Source organism: Hyaena hyaena, unplaced genomic scaffold (genome assembly GCF_003009895.1).
Source record: "Hyaena hyaena isolate Hyena2069 unplaced genomic scaffold, ASM300989v1 scaffold_1836, whole genome shotgun sequence".
Lineage (NCBI taxonomy): Eukaryota > Metazoa > Chordata > Mammalia > Carnivora > Hyaenidae > Hyaena > Hyaena hyaena.
Genome location: NW_024082468.1, coordinates 30,466 through 51,778, shown reverse-complemented (window position 1 = coordinate 51,778; position 21,313 = coordinate 30,466). Strand labels below are relative to the sequence as shown.

At 37.0% G+C, this 21,313-nt stretch overlaps 2 protein-coding genes across 4 annotated transcripts in view; one reads left to right on the top strand and one right to left on the bottom strand.

The window, feature by feature from the left end:
• Positions 1–3,218, bottom strand: part of IPMK (inositol polyphosphate multikinase) — a 63,982-nt gene extending 60,764 nt beyond the window's left edge. Inside the window, exon 1 of one of the 2 annotated variants that reach the window (XM_039224958.1) lies at positions 2,698–3,218. In XM_039224958.1, coding sequence (XP_039080889.1) covers positions 2,698–2,887 — 190 coding nt within the window. In that variant the 5' untranslated portion in view covers positions 2,888–3,218. The remainder of the gene's footprint in view (positions 1–2,697) is intronic. The other variant, XM_039224957.1, reaches the window with a different exon arrangement.
• Positions 3,219–4,288: 1,070 nt separating this feature from the next.
• On the top strand, positions 4,289–20,587 carry CISD1 (CDGSH iron sulfur domain 1). Of its 2 annotated transcripts, XM_039224959.1 has the most exons (5): positions 4,289–4,505; positions 7,135–7,339; positions 9,667–9,761; positions 10,943–11,148; positions 19,908–20,587. In XM_039224959.1, exons 3-5 carry the CDS (start codon positions 9,722–9,724, stop codon positions 19,995–19,997), a joined length of 336 nt encoding a protein of 111 aa, XP_039080890.1. In that variant the 5' UTR covers positions 4,289–4,505; positions 7,135–7,339; positions 9,667–9,721; the 3' UTR covers positions 19,998–20,587. The 2 variants fall into 2 exon arrangements, with proteins under 2 accessions (XP_039080890.1, XP_039080891.1); XM_039224960.1 differs by lacking the exons at positions 7,135–7,339; positions 9,667–9,761 and having other exon boundaries at positions 4,299–4,505.
• The last annotated feature ends 726 nt before the right edge of the window (positions 20,588–21,313 follow it).

The following is a 21,313-nucleotide window of genomic DNA, read 5'->3' as shown; positions in this document are numbered from 1 at the left end:
AATCTTATTTCATCGAAGAACATAAACTATAAGTCTGAATGTAGAACTATAACATATTCTTATTAATCGACTGTAACAAAATCCATTTTTGTGTTCAAGTACCTTTGTGCAATTGGTTTCATGTTCATAATGTTTAATTTAACAAGGCCAACAAGTCCGCTTGGAAATAGGTTTAATGACACTAACAAAAATTTTTAAAAGCAAAACAAATATCCACACAATGTCTCTAAGAAAGTTTATTCTGAGAATTTCAGTTGACAGCCAAACCAAAGTATGATCTACACAACGCACTTTACGACTCTAAGTGATTTATGATAGTAGAGACACAATAAACTCTTGAACTTTGAATTACTATCTTGTTATCCAGTTTATGAATAGGGAAGATTATCATCATTCAGGTGTCCTTTCACTAACAATATATGTTAGGTTGGGTAAATAATTTAGAATTAAATTCAACAAAATATTTATTAGGTTGTTAGTACAGTATGTCTGAAGCCATCTCTAGTCAAGAGAACCTTACAAAATTGAAAAAAAAAAGCTTATTTTAAGTTGAATGCAATAATAAAATTAAGGACTCTATTTAGAATCTCAACTACTCCTTTATTTAGGTAATTTGGGTGACAAATTAACTCTTCCAGCGACTGTTTTGCAAGGTGGCTTAAAGTCACATGTAGAGAACATCTGTAATTAGTGAATAAGCAACAAGCTCACTATTACATACTTTGATAGGCAATAGTTACAATCTCAAATGACAATCACCACTGAGACTGTGTTTATATTGGGATTTTTTTGTGTATCTATACACTGAGGCACATGAGCTGACCTCTAGGGACTGTTAGGGAAACAATGATTTCTTTTAGCTCCTAAAATATTGTTAGGAATATTATCATTACAATTCATTAATATAAATAAATAGGTACGCAATGTAAATCTATTAACAGTAATTCCATAATTACTCTCAAACTCTCATTACCAGAAGAGACACACACAAGAATGCATTGTTTCCTTCCATGTAGGCTAAACACCTTGAGAACTGTATGTTTCCTTAACTGTGTATACTAAAAAATCTGTCATTTCTCACACTTTCAACATTTCCCAATTCTTTTTAAAGTGTTCTCTTATTTTTATTTTTTTATATTTTATTTGAGAGAGAGAGAGAGAGAGAGGCAGAGGAAGAGAGAGAATCTTAAGCAGGCTCCTCACCCAGCATAGAGTCCAACACTGGCCTCATCCCACCACGGTGGGATCATGTCCTGAGCAGAAATCAACACATGCTCAAAAGGACTGAGCCACTCAGTCACCCCTCAACATTTCTCTATTTAATCCCTATACAAGACAATGAGGATAAACAGATTTGGTGTCTAACTTCAAGGAATGCATAATTCAGACACACAATCCAGGACATGGTCATTAATGCCTAACTTTCAACAAGAGAAAAAGAAAGGTTAGGTAAAAATAAAAGCAGTAAGAAATGTTGCTCTTTGAGAAATAACAAACATACATTCAAATCCATTTTCAAATACCCTTGTTTGAGTTGTTATCTGCAAAAACAATACACGGTGGAAAAATACAGTGCTGAGGTAGGACCCTTGGTTTCCCAATTCTAACACACAGTAGCTGTGTGATTTCAGGCTTGTCACATAACCAGGCTTGGCCTCAGTTATCTCATCTAAAAAGGTCAGTATTATCTTACCAGCCTAAACCCGAATCATTTTATTAGCATAAACCAAATTGTATCTAGTGGTTTCCAAGTCTGAGACTCCCACTACTCACATACTCATATATCAGACTCCCCTAGGAATCACGGCCCGGAAAACCAGTTTGAGTAAGCTAGGTGAATTATGGTTCCTAAACTGAATTTTTACATCACAAGATAATAAACTGCGATAGGTCCTGTACTGTGCTTTGAATGTGGTAGGCTCACAAAATGCATTACACAGGCATTGACATAGTCTTAAAAAGATAATCAAGAATAACTGAATGTGTTTAACTGTGTACCATTCTAGTACAACAGCAGGGTTTATTTCCTACCCTGAATTCGAGTTTCTGCACTACCGGAACCACGCCTCCTGAGAACCAAGGGATACCAGAAAAACCTCTCAGCGGGGCAGGGAGATTGATCCTGGATAAGTCAAGACAAGCGTTCCCAAACAGTCAGTCAATCAATCAATCAATCAATCAAGCGTTCCCAGTCAGTCAATCAATCAATCAATCAATGAAATAAACCCTGTATTTTTTCTTCCCCTCCAGCTATGCAGCTGCACAAAGAAGAGAAGCACTAGATTAGCATCATCTGCATTTCATTCCTTTTCTTGTGCAATAGCTACCCGCCTATAATAAACAGACCTTGTGCTCAGGGGAGAATTTACTTCCCCGTCCAGTAAAAATGAAGTTCCTTTTTTTCACTAACAACGCCGTCTCCAACAAACATCCACCCTCCTGGGGAGACCAGACACTACTCTCTCCACCACCTCCTGCCGCTAGCGTGACGCCCTCCCCCCCCAAGCCGCCCCCTTTTCAAGCCCTTTCTGCACTGGTCTCGAGGCTCTGGGTGACAGCGGAAGAGGCCGGAGGTTCGGCGCGCAGACCACAGGAGAGTCCAGCCCTAGCCCTGCAGGTGAGCGCCAAGTGCCTTTGCTGGCCGGGGGTTCGCGGAGGCGGAAGGGCAGCGGCGAACCCCGCACCACCCATACTTACCCACTTTGTCCTTTCCGTACATGTGCCCGGCCACCTGATGAGAGAGGGGCACGCAACCGTTGAGGAAGCGGAGCCTGCCGCCTGTCGGTTTCGGGAAGCCCTCGAGAGGGGGCTCGCTCACGGGTGGGGTCCGTATTTCGTGGGGGCCAGGAGCCTCGAGTCGGAGAGGGGATGGCGGCTCCGTTGCCATAACGCAGAGCTGAAGCTGTGGCTGCGGCGAGAGCAGGAAAAAAAAAAAATAGCGCGGAGGGAGGGGGAGCCGGAGAACCCGGGGGTCGCTCAGGCTTGGACGCGAGGAGGCCCGGGGGTTCCCGCGGCTGGTGCCCGTTGAGGCCCGGGAATGGGGCCCATGACGCCGCGGAGGCGCAGGCGTTCCCCTGCCCAACTCTCGGCAGAGCGCAGCTCCCGACTCCCGCTGCTCTGCCGCTGCGGCCACAGTTGCCACCGCAGCCCCAGAGACCGAACCGAGACGGAGAGAGGCAGCCGCGGCGCCCCGTGCTCCCTGGGGCCCTGACGGCGTCGGCGGCCCCACCTCCCGCGCTCCCGCCCCCTCCCGCCGTCCTCCAGTTCCCTCAGCTGCCGCGCGCGTCAGCGCCGCCTGCACAGCCGCCGCAGCCGCGAGCTTCCGACTGCGCGACCCGCTGCCGCTGCGGCTACTGAGCATGCCCAGAGGCTGCGCGAAGGGACCCCCCGCAACGGGACTGAGAGCTTGGCGCCGCCCCGGAAAGCTGAAGGATATCGGTTAGGTAGAACGCGCTCTTTCTCACTCCCCCTCCCCAGCTGGCGTTACAATGCCAGTGGGGCTGTTATACCTTCATTCATTCAGTGGGAGTTTCAGCGCTTCCTGGGGACCAGCTCAAAGATGCCAGAGGCTTCCAATGGAGAGGAGCAATCAGTCACGTGTTGGAAGTTGGGAGGCTGTAGCTGTGCCAAGCGCGGCTTAGAGGCGCGCTTTAACTACAATCAGCTCCCTCCAACTCCCACCCTGCATCAAAACAATAGGAGTATAAACAGGCAGCTTCTTAGAAAACCTATCTCCTAAACATCCTTTGAGTTAATTCTAACCCCCTTAAATCGCTTTTAAAAAAATATTTTTAAACCGACATTAATTTCAGACTGTAGAAGATAGAGAATAATCTTGGGGGGAAGGGGAAAAGTACATTTTTTCTAGAAATTCCCCTCTCCTACTCAGCCCTTAGCGCAGGTTCCAAGGTTCCCAGAGATAACTGGCTCAAAAGCAGAAAAGGTGATGCATACCGGGAGCGAGATTCTGAAATAGGACTTCACAATTGATACCCGTGTGTCTGTTTTATACGAAGACTGGACCTGGCCTTGTAGGTGCCGAACTGAGCAAGAAAACCGTGGATAAGATCTTAGATACCTCAGCACCTGTCCTTTGCCGAGAGAAACCCCGCACACCTAGAAAAGAGACTAAACCTCTGGCTTAGCTTGTTGTTTCTCAAAGCCCTACCCCAGGCTCCAGGGTTCCGCCCCCTTAGATTTGCGCACACTCATTTGCTACCTCTCTAAGTCTCTTCCTCCTCCCCAGTATTGCGGCTGTCAAAATTCCGACTCTAGACTTCTTTAAGGCCAGGACCCAGCTCCGCGCATGCTCGTCGTCAGCTGCTGTGGCAGTACACACGTGCTTACAGCCAGCCGCGGCGCTTGCGCTGTAGCGGCCTGGAGTGGGTGCACGTAGGACGTTTCTCGCACCTTGACTCCTGCCCTCCGTGAGCCTGTTTGTGCTTAGTGTCTGTGCACACGCCTTGCAAGCGACGGCGCCATGAGTCTGTCTTCCAACGTACGAGGTGAAGTGGGACCTGGGAGTGGGGTGAGGCTGGAGGCCTGCGCACCGATTGCAGCTTTCTCAACTCCTCTCTGGGCTGTTACCGCTGCCATGCGAGCCCGCCAGTCCTGTAACCTTGAGACGTAGAAGGGCAAGGGCAGGGCGGGCCTGTGAGCTCCTTGGGCCAGACTAGGGACGGGGGAAATGTCTGGGTAAGGATTAGTTATCTCTCCAGGCTTGGGGGCTACGGAGGCTTCTACCCAAGTCTGGACCACGTTTTCCTTAACTAGCCAAATCCTAAAACCTGATGATCCCGCCGCTAGCTTTTTTTCTTGTTCTTCCCTGAGACACCTCTGTGTTAAGTCACAGGGTCTGGAAAAGAGGAAAGGTTAAAAAAAAAATCGGTTCCCCCTTCTCCGGTTTAAATCTCCGTCAGACTGCCGATTTCCGGCCGCCCTGAAGCTTGAGTAATCACATCCTAGTTTTGCATATTTCTTTTTTAAGCAAAGAAAACCAATCAGAGATTTTCAGTTGTCCCAGTTGTTTCTGTTTTTGTTTTTGTTTTTAATTATAGCCGTCTGGCATCTGGCACTCAACATCAGCAGTAGTCCAGAAGAGAGGATTGAAAACAGCTCTTTGAGCTCTCAGCTCTCTCAGCCATGCTTCCCTTGTGCTAGTCTAGCCTTTGGAAACATATGTCCAATTAAAATTAAGAGACTTTCTAGCAATCGATTAATGTAGAGCTTCACATAATAATCCTTGGTGGTGGTATAACTGTTAATATAATACTGTGCACTAGCTATGTGATACACGCGATCTCTCTGCCCAGGTATAAAATGCCATGTCCCATGATTTGGTTGCCGGTAACAGTAGTTAAGTAAAGGTAAAGAGATTGTCCAGCAGTTTATTTAAAAGAGCCGTATTAATTCATTTAGTAAATATTGAGGCTCTAGAGTTAATGCCAGGTTCTGTAAAGGCTCTCTTAACTGGAGACCTAATTTTGTAATCCACTCTTAAAGTTGGAGAATTCCACTTCTGTTGCCATAAGTTACCTGACAGAGTTAAAGTGGATAACCTCATGACATTTTTAAGTTACTAATGAAGTATGTAGGAGGTAATTATTTGCAAAAATTATTTCAAAGGATGCTTATCTTGAGAGTCCTTTAAATAGAGGCACCTTGGTGCATTTAAAATAGGGAGGAATTTTTGTTTGTTTTTAAACTCAAACCTGTATTTTCTGAGGAATAAGACTGTTGTGTAAAATAAGATACTTATGTGACTTGAGCCACTGATAATTCTACTAGAAGACAGTTTGCACTTATGTGATATAAGCTGAAAGATTACAACATAGCTTTTTAAAATGTGGAGTCATTTTGTGTAAATGGGCACAAACTCCACTGAGATAGCACACTATTGAAATGTGAAGTAGGTGAACTCTAGGACTTCTTAACACTATCTGCAGTCTAATCTTTCTTAGAATCAAGACAAGTTTGTGGGTGGTTTTTTTTTTTGTTTTTTGTTTTTAGCTTGCCCTTTTCTAAGGGACTGGAAATTGCTTGGTGAAGAGGGTGATCAACTTAAACTTGAAGTACTCAACTTTTAGGAGAAGTTACTACTTTTTATTTCACCTAAAAACATAAAGGTTGTTATGAGGATTATGCCAAAAGACCGAAAACCTGTGTAAGACTCTTTAACCAGCACCTTCCTACCTTCTTCCTCATATGTAGTAGTGTGGCAGGGTAGGGACAGATATTGTCTTAGGAATCTACCTTGTAATGTTTAGATTTCAGTTTTTTTCTGAATTTTTAAACCACACTAATAAAATCTATATTTTTGAATTTGGGGAGGATGAATTAAGGTATCTGTTCTCAACTAAATAGATTAATAACTATAAAGGGCTTAGAAAAGTATTTAACAGAGGTAAGCAGTTTCTAATTATATGTTAAATAAAAAACAAAAGGATGTGTCTATGCGTGCAGAATTCTCCTTTATATTCAGAAGAAAAGTAATGGGTGGTGGGTTATAAATAAAATTAATGGGGATCAGGCCAGGACATGAATCTGGGAAAGGCAATGAAGATAAGTGGAATTAAAATCCTAAGATCCCATGCAGTGAGATGGTTCTTGATACCCATTTGGTGAGTGATACCAACCTTTGTTTTTCCCTTATTGAGGTATAATCAACATACTTATACCGAACTTATTTTTTATTTGATACCAGACTAGTTTATTATAGTCACTACTATGGAGTCCCCAGTCTATAGTGACTCCTCCTCATACCCAGTATATGACTTTTAGGAAGGTTTCTAAAGTCTTGCTCCTTGATACCTCCAAAACTCATTGAATCTGCTCTTCAGTAAACAAATACTGGGGGTGTTGGGGTCTATAGATGAAATAGGATTGGCAGTGAGTTGATACTTGTTGGAGCTGGGTGAGGGTAAATGGGACTTCATTATAGTAATTCTTGTATAGATGTCTGAAATGTTCCATAATAAAGTTTTATTTTAATCTGAAATGTTTAAATCCCACACTTTGATACAGTAGGTTAAGATGAGGCCAAAGATAAGTCATTTTGTATAAGAGCAATGTGATGGTAAGAGGACAGATGGAATTGCAAATTCAAATTAGTAATCTATTATTTCTTTTACTCAGCTAAAATTGAACACCACCTGTGTTAACAGTAACATTACCAGGCACACCCTACCAATCTGGGGAAGAGACCTAGGGAGGGAAAGATTTAAACACAGCCCCCCTCCCCCTCTCCTGAGAAGAAAAGAACATTCTGATTCTGTGGCAGTTGACTTTGGGCAAAAGAGGACTGTTTTGGACAGAAAAGAGCTAAAGGAACAGAAACAGGGTGAGATTTCTAAGTTAAAGCAAAATTATTCCCACAATAGAGAAAAGCTGAGGAATGGGTTATAAACAAGGGATTTGGAGATAAATTTATGTTTTCTCAATCTCTGAATAATTCTGAGAGAAAACCAATATCCTGTGTTGTACAGTAGTAAACCAAGGGAAGAGTAAGAATGGGAGGGATTATTTAGAAATGTTATTTCTATATTTTGTTCTTTACATTGGCTCATCAGTTGTATCTCTTTGTGAACGTAGAAAGCACTGTTAAGCAAGATTGGGTCGGGTGGAGTTTGATCTAACTATAGGAATACTGTACCTTGAGAGATATCTATAAAGAAGTGAAGTGAGGATAGAACTACAAGAAGCAGAAGTAGTGCTCAAGATAAAGAGTGTCTGAGGGTGCCAACTGAAATGTCTTTAAAGATTGGGTCTTGATAAAGTCTCTTTTTGCCTCTGTTTATTCTTAATAGAAGATATCTGCTATCAAGAACAAAATATCACTTGAGTTTTATTGTTTTTATTTGTTTACTATCTTGGGTTTTCAATTCTTTCTCTATTCTAATTGTTGACTTTTAAATCCATAGTCATTCTTGCCTATTTCTACATTGTTTCCTTTTCCTTCTTTTCCCTAGAGTTGCCAGTGGCAGCCACAGCTTTTTGCCAGAAAACAAACAAACAAACAAACAAACAAAACTGATTCAATCTGCAATAAGGAAATGATAAAACAACATATTTCTTATTCTTGGAAATCTTCCATTTATTTGTCTCTAATGAGATTAGAGAATTGGAATTTGTGAAGGGGGGAAAGGGAAATTCTTAAGAATTTATCTAGCTCCATGATTCAGAAAAATCCATTGGAGCAAATGCAGAGCCATTTTCCCAGCACATATGGTACTATTACATTTATATAAGATCAAAAGTGACCCTTATTAAAGGGTAGGGTACAGTGTGTGTTTTGATTCCCTGTGGGGCAGCTACTTTTCAGTAATATCTAGAGTCAGTTCCCATTTCTTTCATTTGCTGTCGCCTCTTTTCTATGTCAAGTATTCTGTCGTTTATTCCACTGTCAAAAATTCCAGGGAAGTAAAGTTTTTTTTTAAAAAAGTCACCATATGGATTCAGTGGCTAATATGAGAAAAGAGACTACAAGAATGTTTTAATGGTTAAGAAAGATTCTTTAGACCTATCAAGAGTTTCAGATAGAAATTCCTATAGGATTCCTTCTTTATGTCATGAGACTAATTAATCTTAACCAATTTTATTTGTTCCTTGGTTCTTAGGCCTTTTTGTAATATGTAGACACCATTAAAATAAATCGTTAGAGATTATTTTATAACTCACCTAAGAAGTAAGGTGTAACTAAGATCAACAGTAATTAGGGAGTTGTGTTATTTTATTCTTTTGGGATATTTCCTTCTTTTAAGTTTATACTAATGATAAAATTTAGCCAACATAATTGAACATATACTATGCAAAGGAATATTTTACCCCATTTAGTGATAGGTACATTAGCTATTCAGAATGGCTTTCCATTAGCTTAGAAGTGCATTGCTACAGCTCCTGACATAGAGAATACTTTCTCAAGAGAGTTGAGACTCCATGATAAATAATACATCAAAAAGGAGATCATGAACCAAGCTAGAAATCAGAGCAAAGTTTCAGCCCTGCTTGGAGTTGCTACAGGGTAATATCATGAAGCAGTGCTAAAAATTCAAGACCAATGTACACAAATTGTGTAGTTAAAAACATTCTTCAATGAGTCCAAAGGTTTGAAGCTGTCAAATAACTTATTAACTTGTTTTGTCAGTCATGCAGCACCTGGGAAGGACATGATGTTTGTTTATATTAGGGGATTTTAGCAAGGAGAAATGAAAATTATGTGGGAAGGAAAATAAATATTATGTAGAGAAAAATACTATGGTTGAAAATAGAATCCAAGGAACGTGCTAATTACAAACTTTTGATAAAAAGTAAACTGTTAAATAAGTTAGAAGACCACACTAAAAGGAACTAAGTCTGAGAATGGTTGTTCATTCCCATTACAGTTTTTTAAGAATGGGCTCCAATTTAATGTAGGGCACTATTAGGAATGGTGACTAATCATATTAGTGTAATAAAAAATTTGACTCAATAGTGCAAATAAGCCATACAGTTAATAATTCACTTTATGTTTTTATTTGGCCTTGGAATATGTTTTTTGTACTTATCTCTCTGGGGCTTTATTTGATAGTCTGGAAATTTATTTGAAATACTGTGAAGACCTGACTCAAGAAGTGCTGAGAAGCAGTCCAGTGTATTTACCCTGATCCCTGTTCAACTTCTTCCTTGCAGTCCACTCCATACTGGGAATAGACAACTCTTCTCTGAGGCTGAGGCTAACCAGACTATGCAGAGCTTTCTTCTCTCCAACCTTCTGTGGAATTGGGGTAGTTAAGTGCTTGGGTTTCTAAGGGCTCCTCGAAAAGCTACATGAAAAGAATAAATAGATCGCCTGTTAGTCAAGCAAATAATTGAGTAGAAAAATGTCATTAAATTAAAAATGAAGTTTGTAGAGAATTCAAATCCTCATCCACTGGTGGATAATGGAAATTTAGAATATATTAAGTGAGAGTATTATAGTTCCTATAATTCGAGACTGATTATATTCATCTTTTATATGAAATTAACACATCCTGATTTTTATTCTAATGAGAAAGCACTTTGAAATTTAAAAACAAACACTTTTGAATGACTTTGAAGCCCAGAATCCTACTGGATATGTTTCTTTGAATGTTTAATATTAGGGGATGGTTTTGTTTTATTTGTCCTTTATTTTTTTTCCTTCAGATACCAGTTCTGTTCTATTTGTCCTTTTCCTTCCTTCAGATACCAGTTCTGTTTTATATTTAAAAAGTTTTTATAATTTTTATTTTATTTTTGAGAAAGAGAGCGTTGAGAGAGGAGGGAAAGAGAGAAAGGGAGGCACAGAATTGAAGCAGGCTCCAAGCTCTGAGATGTCAGCACAGAGCTTAGTGCAGAGCTTGAACTCACAGACCAGGAGATCAAGACCTGAGCTGAAGTCAGATGCTTAACTGACTGAGCCACCCAGGCGCCCCTATTTTAAATTTTAAAATCACTAAAGGACCTACTATTTAAATGAACTCTGATGAGTCATTTTGTTAACATAATCACCTTCAGATTTTTTGGGTGAGGGGAGTCTTCTTAATCTGAATTTTTTAATGTATCAGGGCTGTTTTTTTTTTTTTTTAAGCAGTAGGTACCTACAAGCTTACATGTATTTTAAATGTATTTATGAACGCTTTAAAAATTATTAAGCATGGTTTTTCCTTGTCCATCTAAACTTAATTTTTAAGTTTCCTTCTACGTTGAATAGCTATCAGCATTCAATAGAAAATATACAATTACCTCAGTAAAGGCTGGGGAAAGTCTTAACAAGAACTGGTACACCAATGTGTTGTGATCATTTTGTTAACAGTTAAAAATCATGGATTATTGGGATGCTTAGCTCAAAACTGGATTTTTCTGAACATACATGTTAGTAAAAATACACATTATTAGTGTATATTTTCATTTTGATAATTATTCCTGTTTTCCTTCCTTACTCTAGTTGAATGGATCGCAGCAGTTACTATTGCTGCTGGTACAGCTGCGATTGGTTATCTAGCTTACAAAAGATTTTATGTTAAAGATCATCGCAACAAATCTATGGTAAACCTTCACATCCAGAAAGACAACCCCAAGATAGTACATGCTTTTGACATGGAGGATTTGGGAGATAAAGCTGTGTACTGCCGTTGTTGGAGGTCCAAAAAGGTGAGGATAAACAAGTCCTTTATGTTAGTGCCATCTTTAATGTTACATTTCTTTTTAAACTATTTTATCGAACATATATCACCAGATGTTGTTAGGATATCCCTTTTTTTTTCTTTGAAATAATTTCTAGGCCCAATATGGGGCTCAATCTCACAACCCTGAAATCAAGAGTCACATGCTGTATCAACTGAATCGGCCGGGTATCCTTTTTCTTTTTCTTTTTCTTTTAATGTTTATTTATTTTTGAGAGAGAGAGAGAAACTGAGTGGAACTGAGGGGCAGAAAGAGAGGGAGACACAGAATCCAAAGCAAGCTCCAGGCTCTAAGCTGACAGCACATAGCCTGACACAGGGATCAAACTCATGAACCACAAGATCATGACCTGAGCCAAAGTTGGATGCTTAACCAACTGAGTCACTCAGGTACCCCTCTTTCTTTCTTTCTTTCTTTTTTTTTTTAAGTGCATTTTATTCTTCTCTGTTTTCCATGTACTCTTCAGGAATATATTTCCTAAAATATATAACTACTGTGCAATAAAAGTCTATTTTCCCCTTATTGAGGTCAGGTGAATGTAACTGTATTCTTGGTCAAGAAGAGAGAAGAATCCCTTTATTTATTCTTAGGATTTCCTCCCCATGTGGATCTTAGGATTTCCTCCCCAAGTGGATCCCTCCACTATCCCAGGAAAGGGACTATTCAGCCTAAAACACAAAGAGAAACAAGTAAATTCTTGAACTTTCAAGCTCATGGATTCTAGGATAAGTTTTAGAAAATTCAAGAGAAACTTGGGAAACTACCCTTGAAAATTTCTTATCTGGGGTGGTGAGGGCACCTGGGTGGCTCAGTGGGTTAAGTATCCAACTTCGGCTCAGATCATGATATGGCAGTTCATGAGCTCAAGCCCCGTGTCAGACTCCATGCTGACCGCTTGGAGCCTGGAGCCTGCTTCGGGTTCCGTGTCTCCCTCTCTCTCTCTGCCCTTCCTCTGTCTGTGCTCTCTTTATTTCTCTCAAAAATAAATAAATAAACATTTAAAAGAAAAAAAAGAAAATTTCTTGTCTGGTAAATATATTGACCTTGTATCTAAGCTTTCTTTTTGTTCTTTTTAAGATTTTATTATTTTTAAGTAGTCTCTATACCCAATATGGATGGGTCTTGAACTTACAACCCTGAGATCAAGAGTCACATACTCTATGGATGGAACCAATCAGGTAGCCTTTAAGCTTTCTTTAAGCTATAGCTCCTATAGTTAAATATCAGAATTTTTTAAAATCTTATTTTCTTTTGTGTTAATTACATTTCATCAGGCTCCCATGTGGAACTATCATCTCTGATACCTGTAGCTGTTAGGCAGCTTTTAGACAGTGATAACAGCTAGTGACCTAAAGATGGTAAAATGCTTTCCTAAGGTCATCTTGAAAAGCTTCATAAATTGAATGACTTCAGAATTTCTGAGGTATTGTGAGAAATATGGTGAAAAAATACTGTATGTACTGCAACTATTAGCATTTAAATTAAATAGATTTCATTAAAGATAACCCTATAACGCATAAGAAAATTGACATAACACATCAGAAAAATGACAATAAAAAATGATATATCTGTTTCTGAAAGCACTTCTCAGGAACTGCCTTTTCCCACAGTGGAAGGCCATTATACAAATAAGAAGTCCCATATCAAGTACTGGAAAGTGTATTCTAACTCCCTCCCCCAATACAATGATGCTGTATAATCCAGTGATACAGTGCTTTAGATAATGTCATTGTATCTGAAAACTGATGAACATATGGAATGTGAACCAAATATTAATAGTCCCACTGCAAGTTGTACCTGAAAAAGAAGACTATTCATTTGGTATGTGAAGTTATTTATAAGTACTAGTAGGGACTCTAGAAAATAACCCTCAATAATAATCTATAGACTGCACCTGTGTTTTTGTTTTAATTATGCTCATAATCGGTTTTATTCTCCTGTTGCTCACCGAAATATAGAAAACAGTATCTTTAGGAATTCAGGATTTTCTAAGTCAGAGTGTGGTCCTTCTTTAGTCAGTGATCACTTAGTGTCTTCTATATATGCATGGGAAAAGTTAAATAGTAAAATAGCAGGTATCAAAAATGTGTACAGTAAACTCAGAGGTGATTTAAGTAGAGGAAAGTGGTTACACCGGGCTAGAATTTTCTGAGAAGGCATAATGATATACATGGGAGTTAAATTGCCCCTGGGAAGATTGGTGGTATTTGGATAAACTAGCAAGTTTGGGAAACTCTTTCTCAAAATTTGTGGGAAAGGACTCAAGTGATCAAAGGTAGGATCAATGTAGAATTTAGTCTGGTCTTTCCTCTCCCGAGTAAGGAGTTTGTGTCTCCAGACATTGGGGAGCTTCTTGTCGGGAATTTAAAAGTTATGATTCTTACACTGGGTACTAGCTCTAGGAATGGAGAAAAATGAACAAATATTGGAAACATTTTGAGGAAAGGGTCAGCCAAATGTACTGACTGACTTATATGTGAGATTAGGGGAGAAAAACAAACTTATTAAAGTATCTAAATCTGTTGTGTTAGAAGAGATGATGCTGTTAACAGAAATAGGAATTCAAGAAGGAAAGCTAATTTTCTAGGATGATGATAAGGAGTTCAATTCCAAAGTGAATTTTGAGATGATATTTGAATGGAAATGTCCAGCAGACGGTCTGAAAAGTGGATCTAAGGCTGAGATGTTAGAGTTGGAGATAGAGGTCGGTGAAACTAAGTCAAGCATAAGAATGCCAACAGATCCTTCATGCAGATGAAAATCAAGGGCTAAATAAGAAATCTTAGGGAATTTTTTGTATTTTGGAAAGAGGAATAAGAGCCAAAAATGGAGATGAAATCGCCAGAATTAGAGGAAAACTAAGAATATCATGGCTTCACAGTGGAAAAGGTAAGGTTTCAAAGATTTGGCTGTGAACATCAGCTGGTGCAAAGATAACTATGTGAATACTGTAGTAGAAGTTGGGTTAAACAATTAGGAATTTCACCTTTTGGTGTCATTTCAAAGGAATAATTAGAATAGAAATTGTGTCTAAGTATGTTAAAGTCTGAATTACTAATAAAGAAATGCTAGAAGTCTGAGTGTATGTCAGAATTTCAGTAAATGTGACAGTGAATGGAAAGGAGGGGAAATAAGATGACTGCCTGAGTGAACTCTAAAGCATAGATTTGGGCGTCAAGTAAAGGATGTTTGCTTTGGTTGAGTTTTCCCAGAAGGTAAAGTAAGGGTTAATAAAACAAATAGGGACTTAAAAGGACTAAGATTGTAAGTATTTCAGGAACACAATGATGTAAATGGCTTATTTATTAGCCTTTATAATTCAACAAAGCATTCCAGGATTATTTTTTCATCATACAGTTTAGATGTACACAACCAGATGGTTAAACTAGAGGTAGTTATTCCCATAGGTAAACTTCAAGGAAAGGAATGCCAGATCAGTCATTTTATTTCCAATTTCCCTCTTTTTTTTTAAAGCTTATCTTTTATGCTGTTAGTGATCCTCTTTGCCTTTAGGATTTGTCAGTTACGAATTTTCACTGAATCTTGGAAACTTTTTATTCCCACGTGAGTCAATTAAGAATTTGCCTTTAATATTATTCATGTTAATGGATGTTCTTATTCTTCAGGTATCTTTGGAAACTCTCCACGTTCCTGAGGTACCTAAGGTTATCAGAGCAATGCCAACTCACACATTTACATGTCAGTGCACAAAAGACTTGTAATTAATGCCTTTGATTAGATGGCTGTGATGATATCATTTTCAGTAATCCATTCCTCCTACAAACCAGTTGTGTTTATAATATAACAAAATGAAAACTCCTTCTTACCTATCTCAAGAAAAGTTACATATGATAGAATCTTTAATTCAATTCTAATTCATTCTTAAGGTATAATCGCTGATAACCCATTGTGTGGGTCTAACATTTTTAGTAGTTTTTCCAGTAAATCAGAATAATGAATCAGATCTCTTAGCAGTATGCAGGAATTACATTTTTAAATATTCCTCATTAGTCCTCTCTTCCCCCTAGGATTAAAATGCCCTCTGCTCTTTGAGAAACTGGCCTCTTCATAGTGTTTCACCAAAAGGCTATCCATATGTGACTGGAGAAAGAAAGGAGCCAATAGAGTAGAAAGGATTAAAGTGACTGCAGGGAGATATTATTTGAACAGTGCCATCTTGAAAGAAGGTGGAAGGAAATGAGAGTAAGAGCACAGAGTTGAAACTCAGGAAGGGAGAGCCTTATTTTCGAAATAAGGAAATGAGAAAACTTTGATGTCAGAGGGATGAGTATGCAACATAGTCTTGCTAATTCCCACCTCACTCCCACTCCCAGTTGTATTTTGGCCATCCAGGAGGCAGGAGAGAGTGAACAAGGACTAGAAGGATGCCACTAAGAAATGAAAAAAAGGAGGAAATGCATGCCAGTTAATTGTCAGAAGCTCAATTGAAATTGAAATGCAAGTGGACATACTATATAGAGTCATTTTGTTTCATTTACAACCTCATAATTTGAATTGGGTTTTTTGTTAGTGGTGGGCTTATTTTTGTTTTAAGGTGTGTGTTTTATAGAAAGTCCATCCTATTAATGGTTTAGAGGTGGGTGCACTGAGCCCGTTCCTTCATAGAAACAAAATTCTGAGTGTTGGTTACATAGCTCGTCCAATTCATATAAGGACAGTCTTGTAAAATCTTAATTTCTCTTAACACATTTTACTGTTAAGTTTACTGTCTTAATATTTTACTAAAGTAAGTACCTAAAAATGGAATAATATGTCATATTCTCTCAGGTAGTTTCAGATTTTACTGCTTTTATTTTCTTTCTCAACCAAAGTAATACTATTTCTGAGAGCAGTTTATGATAGTGAATCAGTATAGTGCCAGGCAACCTCTTAGGGAAATAGAAGAATCCAAACTTATTAAAAATACAAAGTTTGGAGAAGGAAGATAATTTTTTTAATTGTTACAAATAAAAGAGATAAGGGGAAGCATTTATTTATTAATTTTTCTTGAAATACCAAAAAAAACAGAAACATCATAATTTGAGATTGGGGAGATTAAAAAGCAACAAATCATGTATATTTTATGAAGACTGGTGATGTTGCTAGCTTTCCAAGTGGAAAGCAAGAATCTCTAGTTTTATTTATCCTAATCATTTATTCTAGGCCCTTTTCTAAGCTGTCTCTTACCTAATTTTAAAAATAATTTGGAATTTGTAGTTTTCTAATTGGGTTAATGAACATAATGGGATATTTTCTGGACATAGAGGAAATTCAGCCAATTTAACTTACAAACTTTTCTCCAGAATTTGTTAAATAACAAACACTGGCATCTTCGATATTATAATCACTTATGAGCTAAACTTTTTTCCATCAATTATTTGATTCTTTAGGTCTTACTTTTATATATTGATATATTGCAAATGATGAATTAATTTCAATAAGTGTATTCCATTAATATAGACTGTATTCTTAAGAAATTGCGAATCCAATCTTGAGGTAACTCATTTTGGTCCTTGGTTGAAAAAAAAGTTTTGCTTTTTCATTAACTTAAAATGAGAGCTCTAAATAAATAGAATCACATGAAATTTGAAAGAGGCTTCTGATTTAAGTCAATAATTCCTGGGATTAAGTGATAAAGTACTGTTAAAGGATATCTGTGTCTTGTGAACAAAATGATTTTTAATGCTTAGTTTATATTTTTAAATCATAAAAAACTTTATATATTATAAAAGCAGAAAAGCTTATTAAACACATAGGATCTACTATTCGCTGCTTTTTAAAGAAATACTTATTTTTTTCTTTTAAAATAGGAAACAGGCATATTTTAGTTTTTAGGCAGAACTAGATTATTATATAGAAAGCATTTTCTCATTTTAGATATGGCTTTCTTTCATTATATTTTCTTCTATAGATTTCTCTCCTGTTCTTCTGGCATCTAGGCATGGGGGCTAACAGTGTCCTACACTGCTTTTTTTTTTTCCTCTTAAGCTCAATGCCAAACATGGGGCTTCAGCTCACAGCCCCATTATCCAGAGCCACAGGCTCCAGCAATTGAGCCAGCCAGGCACCCTCTCTCCTGTTCTTGATTCTGTATATAGAGGAAAATAATTTTTTAAAATAAGTTATTTTTCTAGAAAGTATTTAAGATTTAAGAAGAGATTTAAAAAGAATAAACATTCTATTTCGGTTAAGTTCTTTGAGGCTTTTTAATTGATAAGTACTTCATTATTCAGGAATACATTTTATAACATATGTAAAACTGTACAATAACATGTTTTGTGTGTGCTATATATAAAAATGGTGTCTTTTACAATGTAAACTTGTATTCTCACTGTAAATTCATCTGTGTTTATTAAACATATGTCACTTTGAAATGCTATTCTTTCCTGTGAGGTACATTTCAGTTTGATTTTTTATGAATTGTTAAGGCCTCTTTCCTCATACATACCAAGAAAAAACTGAAAGCTTAAGTTGATGTTTTTGCTGTAAGGACTTGTTTTTAACACAAATATACTGTGTACCATATCTTATTGACCTAAGAAAAGAAAGAATGAAAGCTTTATATATGTTACATTGATGTTGCCATCTACCCCAAAGATAGAATTTTTACTCAGAAACCAACTTGACAATAAACTATATTTTTAAAAAAAGGATTTTTACTCAGAAATATTAGGTATGCTGATACCTTGAGTTTTCTGTAATTTTTAACTAATTTACTGCCTCTTGAAATTATATATAAATAGTAAAATTAAAATGGAATTTCCTTAGCATCAATCAAATATTATTTTATTCTTAGACACTTCTAATGTCAGAGTTCAAGATTATATACCTTCACTGTCTGATTTCAGATTTCTAAAATTATACTCCCTTCACTGTGAGTAATGAGGCAGTCTTCGTATTTTTTTAATGTTTGTTTATTTTTGAGAGAGAGACCGAGACAGAGAGTGAGCGGGGTAGGGGCCTAGAGAGAGGGAGAGGGAGACACAGAATCTGAAGCAGGCTTCAGTCTCTGAACTGTCAGCACAGAGCCAAACGCAGGGTTCAAACTCATGGACTGTGAGATCATGACCTGAGCCCAAGTCAGAGGCTTAACCAACTGAGCCACCCAGGTGCACTGAGGCAATTTTAGTCTTAAAGCTAAGACTCCTATTACTTTCTAAATAGGCCTCTTCAATGCAAAGCTAAGATTCCTATTACTTACTTTCTAAATAGGCCTCTTCACTCTACTGAATAGTGAAACTACAGATTCTAGAGTGTAGGTACATTTAAGAAATCAAGAATAAAACAAAGATGCTAGTTTAATGTGAAATGAAAATAAAAGGTATAAATATAGAAAGAAACAAAATAATTCACTGGTAATTGGATCTCCTAAGTGTAAAAGCCTGAGGAGACACCTAAAATATTGTTAAATTCTTATTTTTGTCATTTAACAGTAGGAAGGATATATAGTACTTGCAAAAAAAAGCATAAGTAGTTTAGGTATGAAAATACACCAATTATGATGACTTTTATAAAACATATAAGGCAGAAATAATGTTATCAGAGTATACATGAGTTGGAAGATGAAAATTACGAGAGAAATTAAATTGTATTTGGCAAAGAAAAACCAAATCCTCAAGTTTGTCTGGAAGAATAAATAGGGAACATTTAATAAAGTTAGATAGAGACTAAATAGGAAAGGTCTAACAAGAATAATGTGAAGGAAACATAGACATACCAAATATGGAAACATATTTTTTAAACAGTTTTTATCTCAGCAGTATAGGCAATGTAGAGCCTATAAATAGACATTTATGGGTAGGACTTATTTTGCCAAGATGTGAATAAAGGTATAACAATAAATGTACAGCCTCTAATAATATTGAAGCAACAGGATCTTAGAATAGCATTTTGTAAAGTGTGCTCTATAGAGCATTAGGATAATGGGTATCAAAGTTTAAAGTGTCCATGGTTCAGTCAGCCTGGGAAATTTTGAGTTAAAATAGTATTTTTAAATAGGATTTCTTTTAAATAATAATGTATGCTACAAATCAGGAGAATTACCTGATATGTTTTTAAAGCACTGAAACCAAATCAGAACATCTTTCAGGACTTATCTTCTTTGAAGCATATCTGAGAAGCACTGTTAAAAATGTATTTCTCTCACTTTTTCTCCCACTGGACCCCAAAATATCAGTTATATCTAAATGTGAAATCATGGAAAGTAATGAAAATACCACATTTCTAAGAGAAAGATGTCTCCACAAAGTATGTTAAAAAGGGAAATACTGGCATATGTGTATGAAAGTAAAGAAATTAATATGAAAAACTAAGCAAAGAATAAGGGTTGAGAAAAATTGCTACAAAGATGATAAACAAAGGGATAATAAATACACAAATTGATTTTAAACAAATGAACTTAGGCTCTTACAAATAAATAGGAAATGGACATAGTCCACTGGAAGGGAAATGTAACTGTAACCCGCTTATAAAAATGAAAAAGATTCAGCATCCACAAATATCACAAATGGAAATGCAATTAATATATATTATCCAAAGTTGATTTTTTGCTTCTACTGGTTATATATACTTTACATATTCTCTTTATAGGAACAGCTAGATAAGGTGGTTTAGGAAAATCTTTTTATTAGGAGTTACCATGTTAAATATGTGACTTAAGCCTCACCTCTACTCTGCCAAATTAAAACTGATGTTGCAATTAGACATTGACATTCTCTCTTTCCTAGTTCCCACTCTGTGATGGATCTCACACAAAACACAATGAAGAGACTGGAGACAACGTGGGACCTCTGATCATTAAGAAAAAGGAAACTTAAATTAACAGTTTGCTGCTGCAAACCAACTAGTCATGATGTTACCTGATTGTTTAACTAGAATGACTACCACTTCTGTCTAATTCACTTGCCCTGGGTTCTAGATGTGGTATGATGCAAACTGCAGCTTTCATATTCACGGCATTTGCCTTACCTGTTGAACCATCGTGGTGCACATTTGTTTAAACAAAAAAAGGAAAAAGTTAAAACCAACCTTATGGCCTGTGGGTTATTTTGGTCTTGTAAGGATCCGTTTCTTTACATTTAAAATAATTATATGAGAATATAGTTGAATTTTGAAGTTAACACATTAAATTATTCTCAAAATCATGTATATGTAGATTATACTTTCAAAGAAAAATTGTCACCTTTTAATATTACTTAGTTAACCTAGAAAGTAAATTGGGTGTGATTAAGCTATATTAATCTCTTAATATAGGCAAAACCTGTTATGACCTTGATTCTCTTCTTGACAAACAGGTAATGAAGAGCTTTATGTTTTCATGGTTTTTAAACAAAATGAACTTTGAATGTTATTCTGCTTAATTATAAGTGGGCCAGGTCTAAAATAAAAGGGCACAGTAACTTCTTTACTCATTTTCATGGATATTTAATTGACCCATTAAAGGAGCCAATAGTGGAAATTTAGATCAAAGTGGTAATAGTCTTAATGTAGTTGTGAAGAAAGTCTTAAAATGTAATGCTCCAGAATTCTAGCCCAAAAGTGGCAAGCACTTGAAGCAGGGACATTGAAGAACTTGGAACACATGATGTCAAGTCTCTTGAACACAAAGCCATACATCCAGGACAGAAATAGTAGTCACAAAGCTAGATCAAAGACACAAGAAGATTTATTTCCTACTCTTGATAATCAGGCATGTGGTTAACTCTAGTAAAGAAACTATTTAGGGAAGAAAAATTATTACATTCTCTTAAGTTGTATGATTTTCAAAAGCAAAAAAATTTGAAGACAAAATTTTGTTTATATAATATTCTTTGAAGACTCAGACCATTTCATTCATTCAAAAAAATGTGAAAACAAAATATTACGAGCAATAAAAATATCAAGACAGTAGTAGTTAATATGTGTAATTTTAAAGAGATGTTAATTCTTTGGGTTTTGTGAGTTCGAAGGAAAAATTAGGACAAGATATATATACATAATACAGGCATACTGTTTGAAATTGACAAAGGTAGGGAAAATACTCCCATCATTTCTTTCACTATACTTGAATTCTCAGTAGTAGTAGATAACAAATTTCTACTTGATAAAATCAGAATTACCTTGGAAGTCACAGGAATCAACAAACCTAGTATCA